Source organism: Dermacentor silvarum, chromosome 1, assembly GCF_013339745.2.
Source record: "Dermacentor silvarum isolate Dsil-2018 chromosome 1, BIME_Dsil_1.4, whole genome shotgun sequence".
Lineage (NCBI taxonomy): Eukaryota > Metazoa > Arthropoda > Arachnida > Ixodida > Ixodidae > Dermacentor > Dermacentor silvarum.
Window position 1 is genome coordinate 178681825 of NC_051154.1, and position 16316 is coordinate 178698140.

The 16316-nt window shown below is 44.0% G+C and overlaps 2 protein-coding genes across 6 annotated transcripts in view; one reads left to right on the plus strand and one right to left on the minus strand.

Moving 5' to 3' along the window:
• The window catches only part of LOC119436460 (PHD finger protein 19-like), a 127255-nt gene extending 122312 nt beyond the window's left edge, over positions 1-4943 (plus strand). For all 5 annotated transcript variants that reach the window (XM_049657930.1, XM_049657923.1, XM_037703312.2 and 2 more), the window contains one exon: positions 2933-4943. In XM_049657930.1, the coding sequence (XP_049513887.1) occupies positions 2933-3580 (648 nt within the window). In that variant the 3' untranslated portion in view covers positions 3581-4943. The remainder of the gene's footprint in view (positions 1-2932) is intronic.
• Positions 4944-8338: 3395 nt separating this feature from the next.
• The window catches only part of LOC119436458 (cadherin-87A), a 152783-nt gene continuing 144805 nt past the window's right edge, over positions 8339-16316 (minus strand). The window contains exons 40-45 of the mRNA XM_037703311.2: positions 15709-15737; positions 15592-15625; positions 15446-15469; positions 15266-15290; positions 14939-15157; positions 8339-10120 (exon numbers count right to left, since the gene is read on the minus strand). Coding sequence (XP_037559239.1) covers positions 9944-10120; positions 14939-15157; positions 15266-15290; positions 15446-15469; positions 15592-15625; positions 15709-15737 — 508 coding nt within the window. The 3' untranslated portion in view covers positions 8339-9943. The remainder of the gene's footprint in view (positions 10121-14938; positions 15158-15265; positions 15291-15445; positions 15470-15591; positions 15626-15708; positions 15738-16316) is intronic.

A 16316-nucleotide genomic window follows, 5' to 3' on the forward strand; every position in this document is an offset into this window, starting at 1 on the left:
TGATCCTACGCTGATACCCACTTCATCAGCGACTTCTCGAACAGTCAAACAACGATTTCCACGAATCATAGTTCGAACTCTCTCGACGTGGTCATCATCTGTGGATGTGGAAGGTGGTCCAGGCTTGGGATCATCACCGACCGACATTCTTCCAGCTTCAAAACGCTTGAACCAATTAGTATAGCACTGCGTGCGACTCGTACAGTCCTCCCCGTATGCTTGGCTAAGCAACTGAAATGTCTCTGTGAAAGTTTTCCCAAGTTTGTAGCAGAATTTCACACACACACACGCGCTGTTCTTCCAATTCCTTCATTGTCACTTTGGCACCAATCCGAAGAACAACTTGTTCATGTGCTCACTTCAGCAGCTGTAGCTCGCCAACTAACGGTCAGAGCGAAACGCGGCAAATGGCAGCTTGGTGTCTAAAACTGCCGCTACATGCACTCCGTAGTCGCAGCGCGCTCTCTCTTCCGGTTGGCGCGCTATTTCAAAAGTTCAGTTTATTTTTGAACACACCTCGTATACAGCCACGATACACCTACTTTGAGCTATTTATCTATCGATTACTCTATAACATTTCTTGGTGCTCTTTGGCCATACCTGGCCCTTGCGCCACCAAACATTATACATCATCATCATGTTGCTGTAACGAACAGCAGGTGGGACTGCACTGTAACATCTGTAGGGCTTGGGTGTTTTCAGCTTTTTCTGTAGTGTGTATGTTGTAACAGTATATAGTAGCATGTTTTCTATGGGCTCTATTACAGTTTTGTATCAGTGGGCTGGGCTCCTGTCTAGTCTTGCAGATGAATAGCCTCCACTTAATTCGGTCAGAAAATTAATTTAGTACATACTGTAGTTAAACCTTGATATAACGAACTATTTTAACTTTCTATAACTTCTTGTCCATAGAACACCATGCATTTAGAACCTCAATACAGTCAAACGCCTTTAAACGAAGTGCTTGGGACCTCTAAAATTCTTTGTTATACTGGTCATTTCACTGTAAAGATCGTACGCCATACCGCTCACAATAGAACAGGCGAAGCACATTTAACAAGAGAAGACTATTTTATATGAACTGAGGGAGACGAAGTCAATAAATCACTTTTTTTTTTTTTGTGACACTGTCTGATGGAATGTGCAACTACAGCCAAACTTATTGCCTCGATGTTTACGGCACGCTCCATGGTGAAACGTGGCAGTGACGGAAGGTAAAGCTGCGCATTGTCAAATCCTGCTCTCACCTTCCTTGCTGTCAAAATTCTTGGTTCATTTATTGGCTCTTGATCACTGTTGCTTTCATTGACATTCACATCCTTACCGCCCTAGATGGCTCTGAAGAAGTCGTCGGTCGTCAGTTACGATTGCATCATTACGTTGTGGTCAAATGGAACGTATTTGTCAGCTGTCACACCCGCTGCTGAGTTGCAAGCAGCATACAACTTGAGTGATTCGTGGAACACTGCAGCACAAATGTGACACTTGCTGACATCGGCGTGCACGTCAAGTGCGCCACTAGCACTGCCGTTAGCTTGAGCACGTAGTACATTTCAGAGGCATGCACATGCTGAGGGCAGTGGTGGCACTGCTATGCGGTGTTCATTGTAAATCAAGAAGTCAGCCATGGGGGACACCTAAATTCCTTCATTGTACAGGCAAACTCGTTGTGGTCTTTGTTACAAAGGTGTTCACAATACACGAGAAAGAGAAATTCAGCCGGGACATAATCAATCCTTCGTTATACAGGTTATTTCGTTGTAGAGGCGTTCAACTGTATAACGAAGTGTGTTTATACACGATTTCAATATAACGACATTTCACTTCCGCCCCGAAGAAAGAAATACCGAGACAATAAATGGAAACTTCCGCGAACGGAGATGCTCAAACTGTTGAATTACGAGTGGCAGCGTGCGAACGCACCTCTCAAATCACGTGCCGCGTAACTAAGAGGACCGCCGAAGCGGAGCAGCATCATGTTCCATATAACGTCCAAATGTGATAAGATCCTATCATACTCTGCACACTGTATGCTTTGGGTGCAACTGAAAGCTTATCAGCGCTTATCAAGCCACCATCCTTGGTGGCTTGATAAGCGCTGTCTTCCCAAGTGAGCAAGAGGAAAGGGGCGAGGGGCTGAGCTGGCGGTAAGGCGATCGAGTGCGAGGGGAGGGGGGGGGGATAAAGTGGGGGGCAGGTTAGCTGGCATCTCTTTTCCACGCGCAGCCGTGGCTGCGCATGGCTGAGCACATGCACAGCTCGTCCGCCCTATTTTAGAGATAATCTGCCACATTTGCAAAGAGTGGGCATACCGAGATGGTGTGTCACAATGTGAGCTGTCCTCCTGTTTGTTTAACTGGAGGTTGCGTAATCTCGAGTTTCGGAAACGCATTGAAGTGAGAGACAGACGACGAATTCGCTCACCGCTGCCAGCGATTCCCATGAGTAGCGTCGTCCCACTGGGGGCAACACTATCAACTGCCCGGGCAGAGCGAACCCGAAAGCGTGGCTAGGTTCGCTTTGTACTGCAGATGTGAAGATGTCATTGACACAGCAAGAAACTGTATCTTTTGCCAATTACTTTTCTGATTAAAACTTTCTTTTTCTGACTGCCTGATAATTAGGAAACATTTGCGGCCCCTTTCGTGTAAAGAAAATTCATAGGCGACTGTATTCATTTGCATAAAAGGTGGAATTTCAACACAATGTCAAAACAACGAAGAAACTTGCCGGTTTTACCGACTTCGTTGTATCGAGGTTTAACTGTATAGGGATCAGTTGTCAATTTTTGCTGAAGATTTTGCTAAATTAAGTTACAAGCACATTGTATTGCCGCATCGCACAGTTGTAACTTTTCTTCCAGATGAGTTTTTCATGCATGTGAGGCTGTAAGTAGTAGCTTTTACTGATGTTGTTATTTGCCCTCTTTTAGAACAATGCCAGCCATTCCAGCAAGTTGTCCAATGGCCTAGGCAGAAACAAGGCACAAGTTCACAATTGTAAGATCCCACGTGATCCATTTGCCAGCGACGAGGAAGCTGTGAGTTCAGGTACTGGAGAGGGGAGCACTTTCTTGGACGCCTTCATACCACCTCTGCGAGATTTTCATGGTGGCAACCATCCATTCCGTGATAAGGTGCTCTTCCCACCGCCTCCTCTGCCAAGGCCAAGGCCTGGGAGGCCCCCAAAAAAGCGCACATTGCCAGTGCCACTCAAGCCAGCTAAGCTCAAGTTGCGTGGTTCCCAGCGGAGGCAGTTTTTTGGTGCTGCTGACACAGACTCTGAAGACTGTAGCAGTATGAGCAGCACCTGTACAACCAGTACTGGTAGTGCAACCACTTCTAGTACCACAGCCAGCTCTGGTGCTACTAGCAGCACTAGTGCCACAACCAGCACTGGCAGCTCAGATGTAGATTGCAGCATCTCAGGCCGGGGATCATTGCGGTGGAAGGAGTCTCTTCGCAGTATGGAGGCTGCCAGTGGTGAAAAGGGCCGCTTCAGTGTACTGGCCAGACGCATTTCCATGGACGGGAAAGTGCAGTACCTTATAGACTGGGACTGCTGTGGGAGCAGAACATGATGGAAGGACGATCACATGACACTCTTCAGGACTTTCTTTTTCTTGACTGTGTGTTTGCTGGCGTGTGTGTGTGTGTGTGTGTGTGTGTGTGTGTGATATGTTCACGTGGTGGTGCATTGTGAAACTGGCCAGGAATTCCAAGGAGCTGGTTGAAGCACCGTTGTACAGGCAGCTTGCTATGGACTGCTTGGGTTTGTTCTCTTTTTCTTGTCTCTCTGTCTTTTTGAATGTTGCATTTTTTTAATGAGTTGTTAGATCTGCACATATATGCGAAAACAAGCCTTTAAAAAATGAAATGGTGTCCTCTGCCATTTTTCTCGTAACATAAGGCAACAATTCGAAGTGGAGTTGGAGCATTTTTTATCACTCACGTTGCCTTTTGAATGACTTCATATTGATTCCAGAGTTGTCTGTGTTTAGTTTGTTTTTGGTGACAGCAATGTAATGTGAACTGAATTTGGCTCTCTGTACAACTTCCAACATAAGTAGAGGTTGAGTTGTTTCTGCAAGTGCTAGCAACAGACACGCCATGCAAGGCCTGCCAGCTATGGTATAGTTACTTGAACAACTTTTTGTACACAATTTTCTACAGCTACTTCCTAGATAAATTACAGGTTTGTAATAAAAACAAATGAAATCTACCAATTTTCTAATGTCTGCACAACTTAATACGTGTTACCTGGGAAGACTTATTTCTCCTCAGTGTGATACAGGACCTGCCATGCTTGTATGCGAGTTAACCTCAATGTTAATGTCAATCAGTTAATGCTCTTGAGGCACCATATGTGTTTTACATCTGCTGAAACACTGCCATTTTGCTTTCTAGGGTTTATACATTTCTCCTAGTCTTATTTGCTTTTCTGGAAGTGGAGGAGGAGGAGGGGGGGGGGGGTGGACGAGTGGTTGGCCAGCTTTTTTATTTTTTTCAGCTTGCTCTCCTGACACTTACTTTATAATTTTTTTTCTTGCAGTGATTATTGAATTTTTTTTTTATTGCATATAAGTTTTTGTTCACATGCACATGCTTATAATAGTTTCATGTCAGGTAATTCCAATTGGATGAACTTGGCACTGTTGACAGTGTAGCAGGTAAAGGTTCAGTGAATTTCATGGTGTGGATTTAAAGCCTCCTTCTGACTTCAGCACTTAGCCGAAAATGCCATCTCTGCATTTCAGTATTTTACAGTGCACTTTTGTTTTTGGCTGTGGTACGTTGTACTTAAGTGCTCTTCATTCGGTAGTGGGCTTTGCTAGCACTGCGCATTTTTAAATATGAACCAAAGAGTAATGGACTTCATCAGATGTTACTGGGTGTTTGCATCAAAGTGCTGTTATAGTGAAATAAAGTTATATTTACGAGTTGCTTTGCCTCTAATATTATCATGAGGTGTCTTGCTTTTTTTTTTTTTTTTGCCTGTGCTGTTGAAGAACTTGTTGTCTGGCTTGTCACTTTGATCATTACGGTGTGTGGTCAGCTTCGTTATTTTGAAAGAACCATTAAAGCCCACAAACAAAACTTTATTGTGGAACAGAAATTAAATTTGTCAGTGCAGACGTTTCTTACCAGTTTAAAAATACTTAGTTCTCATACATATTGACACTATATTTGCCAGAAGCAGATCTTTCCAGCAGGTAGATGGCATTCAGCATTTAACCTGCTGAGTGACTTGGTATCATGGGTATCCACATAGTCTTCCAATTTCATGGTGTGGTTAAGTTTCACTCTCTCATTTTCATTGAGAAGTTTCGTTCAGTGCATGTCGTTAACACAAAATTGTGGAACGAAATGTGTCAGTTTAGGGCTAACATGCGCACACTATCATTTCAACTGTGTGCAGTTCTTGTGACCTCAGCGTAATTTTCGTTTGTTCACTTAGAGTTTGTATCAGGTTTAGTGACCACATTCGTAGCAACATGACATGGTACTCTTGAGTAATTGCACATATAGAGTGTTCTTAAGTTTTCTTGCCGGATTTCATTCCGTGAGCAATGTACTGTCAGCATAAATTCAAAGGCGAACAAGTCCGTAACAACTAGAACATTTCCTTGGGTTTTCAGGTTTGCCTGTTGCATGTACATGTTGCATGTGCTCAAAAATGTACATCTGGGACTACACAATACCTAGAAACGTATGACATTGCGCACATGCGTGTGTGTGCTATACAGGAAAATACGTTCGAGCAGATGTGAAACAGAGCCAGCTGTGGAAGAAGACGACGACCAATGCGCGAGCAGTGGCACGGTGTTCATGCGGTTGTGCCGAGGGGTGCAAACGAGCTGTGGAAGAAGACAACTATGCTCGAGCCATTGCTGATGATGATAGTTTTTGTTCCCGGACATGTCCTAGCCATATACAGCTTCGCTGTAAAAATATGTGTATTGGGAGCACGTTAAAGAACCCCAGGTGATCAAAATTAACCTCGAGTCTCCCACTACGGTGTGCCTCATAATCGTATTGTGGTTTTAGCATATGAAACCCCAGAATTTATAATTAAGGTGAAAGATGTCTTATTGCCTTTATACGCAATGCCTCACGACTTCAAGTGTACCAGAGAGCTGCTAGAACGCCAACATTATACTAATCTATAAGAAGGGAGACGTTAAAGAATTGAAGAATTATAGACCCATTAGCTTGCTTTTAGTATTGTATAAAATGTTCACCAAGGATAATTTCCATTAGAATCAGGGCAACACTTGACTTCAGTTAACCAAGAGAACGGGCTGGCTTCAGGAAGGGATATTTATGATGGATCATATCCATGTCATCAATCAGGTAATCGAGAAATCTGTGGAGTACAATCAACCTCTCCATATGACTTTCATAGATTATGAAAAGGCATTTGATTCAATGGAGATACCAGCAGTCATAGGGGCATTGTGTAAACAAGGAGTACAGGGGGCATACGTGAATATCTTGGCAACTATCTACCAAGATTCCACAGCTACCTTGGTTCTCCACAAGAAAAACAAAGTTACCTATCAAGAAAGGGGTCAGGCAAGGAGACACAATCTCTCCAATGCTATTCACTGCATGCTTTGAAGAAGTATTCAAGCCATTATACTGGGAAAGCTTAGGAGTGAGGATCAACAGCGAATATCTCGGCAACCTTCAGTTTGGAGATGACATTGTCCTATTCAGCAACAATGGGGAGGAATTAAACAAATGATTGAGGACCTTAACCGAGAAAGTGTAAGGGTGGGGTTGAAGATGAATGTGCAGGAAACAAAGATAATGTTGAATAGCCTCGCAAGGGAACAAGAATTCAGGATCGCCAGTCAACCTCTAGAGTCTGTAAAGGGGTATGTTTATCTAGGTCAATTACTCGCAGGGGACCCTGATCATGAGAAGGAAATCTACAGAAGAATAATATTGGGTTGGAATGCATACGGTAGGCATTACCAAATCCTGATTGGGAGCTTACCACTGTCGTTGAAAAGAAAAGTGTACAATTACTGCATTCTACCGGTGCTAACATATGGGGCAGAAACTTGGAGGTTAACAAAGAATCTTGAGAACAAGTTAAGGACCGCATAAAGAGCGATGGAACGAAAAATGTTAGGCATAACGTTAAGAGACAAAGAGAGCGGTGTGGATCAGAGAGCAAACGGAGATAGCCGATATTCTGGTTGACACTAACAGGAAAAAAATGGAGCTGGGCAGGCCATGTAATGCGTAGAATGGATAACCAACCGGTGGACCATTAGAGTTACAGAATGGATACCAAGAGAAGGGAGGCGCAGTTGAGGATGGCAGAGAACTAGGTGGGATGATGAAGTTAAAAATTTGCAGGTGTAAATTGGAATCAGCTAACGCAAGACAGGGGTAATTGGAGATTACAGGGAGAGGCCTTTGTCCTGCAGTGGACATAAATATAGGCTGATGATGATGTCTCATCGTTCAGTCGACCTTCAAAGTTTTTGAGCGAAAACGACAGCACGAAAGGTAAAAAAACTATCATTATCAGTGGCTTATACCCCCATATGTCTTACCTTATGCAAACGCTCATGCAACAATTTTGATGGTGTGCGTTCATCATCAATGGCTCATACCTTCGTATGTCTTACCTGTATGTAAACGTTCACGCAACAATTTTGATGGTGTGTGGGTCACCGTCATCGTCTTCTATGAGTAAGTGAATTAGGATGAGTAAGGTGGATGGCTAAGCGAATTAAGGGGGCCGGTCTTTAATGCATCGGCACTTGGGCTTTCGCCTTCAAATCGTCTTAGGGATAACATAAGAGCTCCTGTCATTTTATTTTGTGCCAGCATGTTCTCAGTATAGCGCACAAAGATGTTCACCTAATTACTACCATTCTCAACAAGCTCGATGACTGACCTCCATCGGGAGAGACAATCTTCCAACGTAGACTTGATTCTAAATCTAATGAGAAGACTTAAATCATTGTGCTTTTTGCGATCTACAGGACTCGCTGAACGCTTTTAGTACTTGATTTCTCTCTCTCCCCCTCTACTCCCTTCCTTCTGACCCCCTTTTTCCCCATCCCACGTGCAGGGTACAAACCGGAGATTTGCTTCTTCTTAACATCCCTGCCTTTCCTCTCTCTATGACAGGTTACACTTTTTGAAAGTGTTGTGAGCAAGATGGTTTGAAGGTTGTTGTCTATTAGGGAACACAGCGAAGGCATTCTGGCAAAGGAGAATAAATAGCCAGTAAGTGGGCAAGTTGAAGCTGTCTTTTAGTATGCAACCATGCAACTTCACATGGAAAGAAGACACTTCCGATTTGGCAAGAAATGTTTTATCTACGTTTTTATTGGCACAATACACAAATAAGCTGATGCATGGCGCGGAATGCATGCAACCTGGAATTTGTTGCTGGTTCGTGGCTTCTGTTGGTAACACATGTTTTATGCACGTTGGAGGGAAACAACGAATAGCGGACCGGGACAGAAAGAAAAAAAATTACATATATCGGGGCCTACTTGGATGCTTTAATATATGCCTTTGTACATCTTCGTACCTGCACATGCAGAACCTTCGTATGTGTAAATCTGTCTTACACGCAGTAATGTGCCTGTAACTTGCTACATCAGCCTGCGTGTGTATGGATATATTGTGCAACCTTTTAGTCGTGGCATAGTCATTTACAAAAAGTGGTGGTCTTTGTGCTAATTCCCTCTTTACAGCTACTCTGTGTGGGCAGGGGTATCTTAATTGCAAGGAGGTGTGAAGTTAGACGAAATTTAAAACAAAAAGTTTGAGTAAACCGCATGTAACATAGTGAAAGCACCTATAGCTAGCAGCAAACGTGTTGCATCTTTGGTGTGTGATTAGGCAAGGCCAATGCAAACATTAGCGATAGATATATTGAAGCGCATTGTGAGAACTACAGAATGGTTTATTACAAATTTTAAATATGCAATGCAATCACGTGTTTTAAAGCAGTTAATGAAATGCCCAACAATGTTCTTTAGCCGATTAGCCACACTGTCGTAAGTTTTTGCCGATAACATCCTTGCGCATGATGTACGCCTGTTCCAGTAAGTATTGATGCCAAGATTGCAATTTGACTAATGACCTTAGCCGTTCAGCGTAAATCTATACTGAATATTAATACTAAACTGGGTATACATCTGTTTTCTGGAGATACAGTAGACCCTTGAGCGATCGTTACAATGAAGTCAGCAGGAGGCTGAAAAGTGAATGCGGGCGTTACACATGTAGTATCTGTACCGTAGCCACGAAAAACCTGTAGGAGAAAAGCGATTTCGTTTTTTTATTAAGGTTCACCTATGCTTGTTTCGCACACTCCTTGTTCATTGATATTTTGGCTTTGATGCTTGATGAACACACTTGCGAGCATGGCACGCTAGCTGATATTATAGGAGGAAACGCTTATTCATGAAGCAATGAACAGAGAAGGCTGCCATCAAAAGCACCCGACGATCTCTGGTGGGTGTCCTTTGCAAAGGTGTCATGTAGAAGAAAAAAAAAATGTGGGCTCTGAAGTAGGTCTCCCAACTGGCACATGAAGGAAAAAATTGCTCAGCGTCGAGCGATGCGACAGCGCTGAGTAATCTTCCTCGGTAAGTCCTCTTGCTTTTTCTCTATACTTGATTTGGCCAAAAGACGAGTGTCGCAGGATGAGGACACAGACGAACGTTCCGCTCACTCTTCGTGCCAAGATTTCTCACGCTTGTGATTACGCACAAAGCACCGGAATTGTTCACCTCTGGCTGATAACAGCGAACACTTGCAAGCGCGCACGCACACTTTCACACACAGATCCACACAAAAAGAGAAGATGAAGCAGATGCGGTTGCTGGATTTCGTCAGCAAAGCGTCGCTACCAGAGGATGGGTGACGGCGTCATCGCCAGCCTTAAGAATAAATATATTGTCCTATAAGAGCTCGGCCACTAGAACAGGCTCGTTGCTTTTATGAGAGGAGCTCGCTTCTTGGAAGAGCCTCCCTTCTGTCGTTGGCGTGTTCTTCCCCGTGGGCCTGAACGTGCTGAACGGAGTGCTGTCGCCGGTGGGACGGGCATCGCTGGAGTGCAGCTCATGGTACTCGTGGCTCTGCAAAGCACAAGAAAGAAGCTGTGCCTAAGTGCTCAGCCTTGAAAGCGATCACGTCCCGCCAGTGATCTCTCATTGTTTCAGATAAGTTCGGCCAGACATATACAGGGTGTTTCAGCACACACTTGCAAAAATTTTTAAAGGTTGCCTGCAGCAGATAGCACAATTCTAGTTCATGAGCTGGTCTACTCGTAGAGGCAGACATTACTCGCCCAAAAAATTGAGATGCATAATTGGCAAATTAATAAAAATTCACTTTTTAACTAATTACCTTATGGCCCATATTGCAATTGACGAATTCTAGCCGTGGAGTTCGCAAGGTGGAGAAACTTGGAACAAATTCTCAGGATGACACCAGTTTCGAGATATTAAGTCCCGAACATTGCGGAGAAATGCATTGGCATTCCAGTTAGTTCCTTAACAAAACGTCGTGTTATGCTTTTAAATAATCAGGGTGTCTACTAACCTGGAATTGTCAGGGAATTTCAACCCATCTGGAAAAGTCGGGGAATTTGTCAAAAACCTGGCCAGGTCATGAAAATTGACAGACGGAAGTCTATACGAAGGTCGATGGAAACAACCTTAACCCTAGTTCAACGCTAAAGTCGCTCCCTTGGCTTCAACCACAGTGAACAGCGGAGCAAAAGTGTACAAAGACTGCAAGGCACAACTATTGTTTCTAGACACCATACAGGAAATGCAACGATAACGCAACACAGCTCATGCTGATAAAGCATTTGCATGTCTTAGCTTGGCTCGAAAGCATTCCTGTTAGGCCAATGTTCGTGCATTCGTATCGAATAATAAATAAGGGACCAGACTAACACTGTTATGACACTCACGGGCACAAGGGCCTTCCTCCAGGCCGGGGGGTAAAAAAATCTTTCCTTTCTTTATGCCTACGGGACCTAGCTGTAAAATAGTTTTTGACCGCCCACTAAAAAAGAAAAGCATAGACAAGCCAAGAATCCACTTGGAACCAAGAATTCGTTCCAAGTGGATCAGCCTTGCGAACTCCACGGCTAGAATTTGTAAATCACAATATGGGCCATAAGGTAATTAGTAGAAAACTTGATGAGTGAATTTTTGTTAATTAGTCGAGTATGCATTTTAGCTTCGAGTAGACCAACTCGTCAACTAGAATTGTGCTATCTGCCACAGGCAACCTTTAATAATTTTTGAAAGTGTTAGCTGAAACACCCTGTATATGAAGGGTGTCCCAAGTATCACGCACCAAGGTTTAAAAAAAGAGCAATTGCGTTACTCGAAGAAAGCTTAGTGCATATTGTTTCCAGTACAGTGGAGTAGCTGCCAGCAACTTTTTCGTTACTGATATTTAATTAGGTAATTGTAATTAATTATCTAACTCGAGAAATACTGTCCTAACTATCTAAGTGTCAATAAGAAAATTGTAGAGCAACATGAAGAACTCCCGGTACAGCTTTCTGTTTCTTAATATGTGCTACATGAAAGTATTTTCTGAGCGTGAAAGAAGCCCATGAACAGGGGCGTAGCCAGGGGGGGGGGGGAGTTGGAGGGGTTCAACCCCCCCCCCCACTTACCCACCCTTTTTTCTCGTCGCTTCGCGCTGACATAATTCATGAAACCGGTGCTACTATCACAATTTCATTCCTGGGCGCTTCCGTTTGGGTTGGTAATTTACAGCGAATCATGTCTGCATATGGAAAAAACTGTCACGGTGTTTGTCAAGGCTTTGACACTCTGTGAAGTTTTGGGCAAGAATGTGGCGGCCGCATTCTGAAGCAACAAATGCGGCAGCCGCATTTTAGATGACGGCGAAAACGCTCGAGGCCCGTTTACCTAGATTTAGGTGCACGTTAAAGACCCCAGGTGGTCGAAATCTCCGGTATACATTTCCGCCGCTTCCCTTCAGGTGCCGGTTAGGCCGCGCTCGCGCAGGATCTGAGAAACGTCTCTTGTTTGCGATTGCGCCCATATGGAAGGCTGGTAATTACTGTTGTGTTGTTGAATCCCAAACCAGCAATTACGGAAGGCTGGTAGTTGCTGTTTTGTTGTGGAATCCCAAACCAGCAATGTACACACGAAGGGGTTGATGACAGCAGTGAAATTCCACCGACTCGCAACAGAATACACGAAACAGACAGCCGACAAGCATGAATTACTGCTGTCGCAGTACAGCGTAAGTAAACTCTTGTTGCAGGCCCTGAGAGTTCTCGTCGGAGTTCACGCGTCCTGAGAAATTTATTATGTGCACTATGCACTGAACAAGACCGGAGTTCATTCCTGCATCACTAGTACACCAACCAGTCGAGATTCTGTGAGGTACAAGGCCGCTTCCTGTTTGCACCGGCGTAAGTGAAGCAGAAATGAGTTGTACGCACTACTTAAAATGCGTACACATGCCATATCTATGCTGTGCGGTTAAATATTCTGTACAATTCTGAATGTGTTGACGTAAAGGCAAATGACGGCTGCACGCTCGCACACAGCGGAAGACACAGCGGCCCATGCACTTGCCGCAGGAAATGCAACCCTCTCGTATGAGGGAGCAGGGCGACGAAAGCTTCGAAAGAAAAAAAAAAGCCTTACGCGTTTTTGCGCGTATTTAAGTTTTCTAGCGCAAAGACGCAGCGAACAAGCTATTGCTATGGGAGTAGGTATAGCCTGGTCACACGTGCATTTTTACGCGTATAGCCGTCCTTGACTTGTGAAACGCACTTCGCCCTGACGAGGACGACGCCATCTACGCTTAACGGAAATTAACAATTAATGATGTCTTCTCCGATCGTACGGGTCATCTCAATGATGCGTTTTCGAAGACTGGTCCATTCAGCGGCGCGACGAGAAACCGTTGCTCCAAACGCCCACTGTACCTGTCGCACTTACTGTATTTACTGAGCTTACTTTACTTTTTACTTAATTTCTTCACAAGCACACGCGAGGGGGGGGCGATCCCATATGTCTTTGATATACATGTATAATGTCTGCTTAAACTACCGATATTTATTATCGATCACATAACGTAGAGGAAAGCAGAAGCTTGCCCCCCCCCCCCCCCGATCGGGCCGGTTAACCCCCCCCGAAAGAAATTTCTGGCTACGCCCCTGCCCATGAATACACGCTAAGTGCCTCAAGCGGCCAGTTGCGCGACAATGCTGCATGTATTCGCGGACTTCTTTCACGCTTGGAAAAACACTTATGTAGGACGTGTTGAGTAACACAAAGCAGTACCGGGAGTTTTTCATGTTGCTCTACAGTTTTCTCATCGACACTTTTAATCTAATTATAATATTTGAGAAGTTGATTATATAGACTAATTATGTAATTAGGTTGTATGCAATAAATAATCTGAGTATATCCGAGCGACGGCAAACACCATTACCTTGGTTCTGTCCTGCTACGTGGCATTTGCATATTTAAAAATCTTGATGCATGATAGTTGGGACACCCTATATATATATAGCCTCCCATCTGACGAAGGCTGGACCCCAGCTGAAACGTCAATAAAATGCTTCATATGCACGTGTATTTCACTGCACATATATATATATATAGTCAATTTTATAACTGCTATCTCTGATTTAAAAAATAAAACTGTACCATGCTTAATTTACACGATCTGCAAATCTGCAGTAATATTGATGCCGTCAGGCAACAAGCGGGAACAGATATGGTTATGCGACCTTACTGCAGCACCAAGAGGATGAGCAAAACAAGAACAAGGTGAAAGCAGGAGCCAACGTTTCGACAAGTGGATTTGTTGAAACGTTGGCTGCTGGCTTTCACCTTGTTCTCGTTTTGCTCATCATCTCATCGCCTGCCTTCTACGTGTTTTCCCTGACAGCACCAAGTTACGTATGCGCAGTGTGTCACCGAAGCAAGGGCCCGCTCTCGGCGAAGAGTGTACGGTTCGTTGGCAGCAAATTAGAGGCCATTGTAGCTGAATGCCAGTGAATGCGCACAAGGTGGCACGTTGTGGATCGAAGACGTTGAGCATTAGACTTTTATGACAGACTATCTTTGTGAGGGCTGTACAGAAGCAAATATTCTGCTGAGCTACAGCATTCCTGTTGGACTACTGGATCGGTCGATTGAGTGACTAATTTGTTGCCAAATAGTGAAATGGCCACTTGCACCAGTGGTACTAGGTCAACTGATTTTTCTCAGAGTGTACCCATTAATTTGAAATAGAAAGAAAACCTAAAAATAGAAAGTGAACCACATACACGTAGGGAAGCGTGATTTTGACCTAATTTATACACGTTTATAGCAGGATACAACTTTAAAAAACAGCAGTTGGTAACAAAGGCACATGGACCGCGCAGGGTTGTGTTACTCCACCGGCCAATGACAGAAGTGAGCTCACTTTAACAGAAGCAAACAAAATTGTCGTTATGCAACCTTTTTAAATATGTCGTACTGGATATTACTGTACTTCTCTTATTTGCACGTTCCACTATAATAGACCAGTAAAAACCTATAAAATTACGTGCTTATAATTCAATTTTTGTGGTTATCGCCTTATTTACGTAACGGGGAAAGCTTGAAGTACGAACTAATTGCAGCTTCGCGGAGGAACAGTAGCTGGCAGTTATGAGGGCGTGGGCAGGTCTTGACTGCAGACTTAAGTTGTGTGTATTTGTTGCTAACCGGCTTCTGTGTACAGGCACTAGATGTTTTTTCTCATGTATATACCGATTATCTAACTTAGCCTTTTCCCACCAGTTTTAATTTCCTACTGACCGCCGCCACTTTGCTACTGTGCAGTGGCTCATGGCGGCACTGTATGGCGGTGGAGAAGGGGTGCGTGAGGGAGTGAGCGGAAATCATGCTCACGTCTGAGGCATCCGGCTCGCGCTGCCTGCGCGACGAGGCCGTGGGCCGGTGGCTTGTGAGGGTTGAGTAGCCGTTGCGTGACTCGGCACCCACGTGACTGACACTGTTGCGCCGCAGCGTGGCATACACGGCGCTGCTTGTGTCGTCGTTGAAGCTGAAGGCGGCGATGTCCGCCTCTGTGGTCACCAAGTTGTCAGGCGCCACGCTCATGCTCAGCTCCTGCCGGGCGCGTACGAGTTTGCAGGGTTGTTGTGGTGTGCAGAAAGGGGGGGGGGGGGGCACAATGGGCTCACGCTCTTGAAAAGAATGTAAGACGAAGGTACTCACCTGTTCTTCATAGATCTTGAGCTTCCTACAGGAGCGGGTTAAAGAAAAAATAATAAGAAAAAAAAAGAAGCATGAAAGAGAAAGTCTGACACGCGCAAAGCGATGCAACGAAATAAGACAAAGCGGAAAATAAATCTCAGTTCACTGCAGGAGAGACAGCAGAAACTGCACAGAACTTACTGTTCTGTCCACAGTGGGTTCTCTCTGAAAAATAGAAAAAGAAAAAAAAAAGAAGAGAGAAAGAAAGAGAGATTTGCTGATATTAGAAGTGTCAATACGGTTACCCTGTTTCCTGTTAAGTATGTACACAATGAAAGAATGCTTACGTAGTGGTCACTGGGGGGCTTTCATCGTGCCGTACTGCATATAAACAAAATGTAAGACATGTCGTATCTTCTTTTTTAAAACTTGGACACCAGAACTGAACGCTATTTTGTACGTACCTAAAGCTTCCTTTGCTTTATAGGCATACCTGAAAACAAGAGTTTTGAAATTGAAACGAAGTTCAGAAACAGAAGCATTCTGTGTGCTGCATCACAAACTAGACTACATATAATGTGCGTATAATAATTTATTTGTGTCCTTGTCAAGCCTGCGCTACTGGGCTGTGACATAGATTTTACCAAATGGCTCAAGTATGTAGTTTTATCACAGTTGTAGCATTCACTTTGTTTGTTTAGCTAAAGATTATCTACACATGCGCTAATTTATGATTATTTGTAAGGTATGTTGTGAGAGCGCTTCGCATGTAGCTATTTAGTGCGGTGATATCAAGATATGGCAACACCTGTGGAATTCTAATTCTCCCATACGCGGATCGCAACGGCTGTCATTTTCTTGTTGAAAGGCACGTTTACTGTACTGCCCAGGGTCGTTAGACTTGCGTTATAAAGACAAACATAAAACAGTCCAGAAGTTGTTCTCGCAAAATTTTTTAGATCGAAACTTATTAATTGATCAAAATGTATCAAACAGCTTTAGCCATCCTGGCGTCATTCTGCAAACCGGGTTTTATTAGTTCCCGTTAAGTCGCACGAGCAATTTCGCAGGG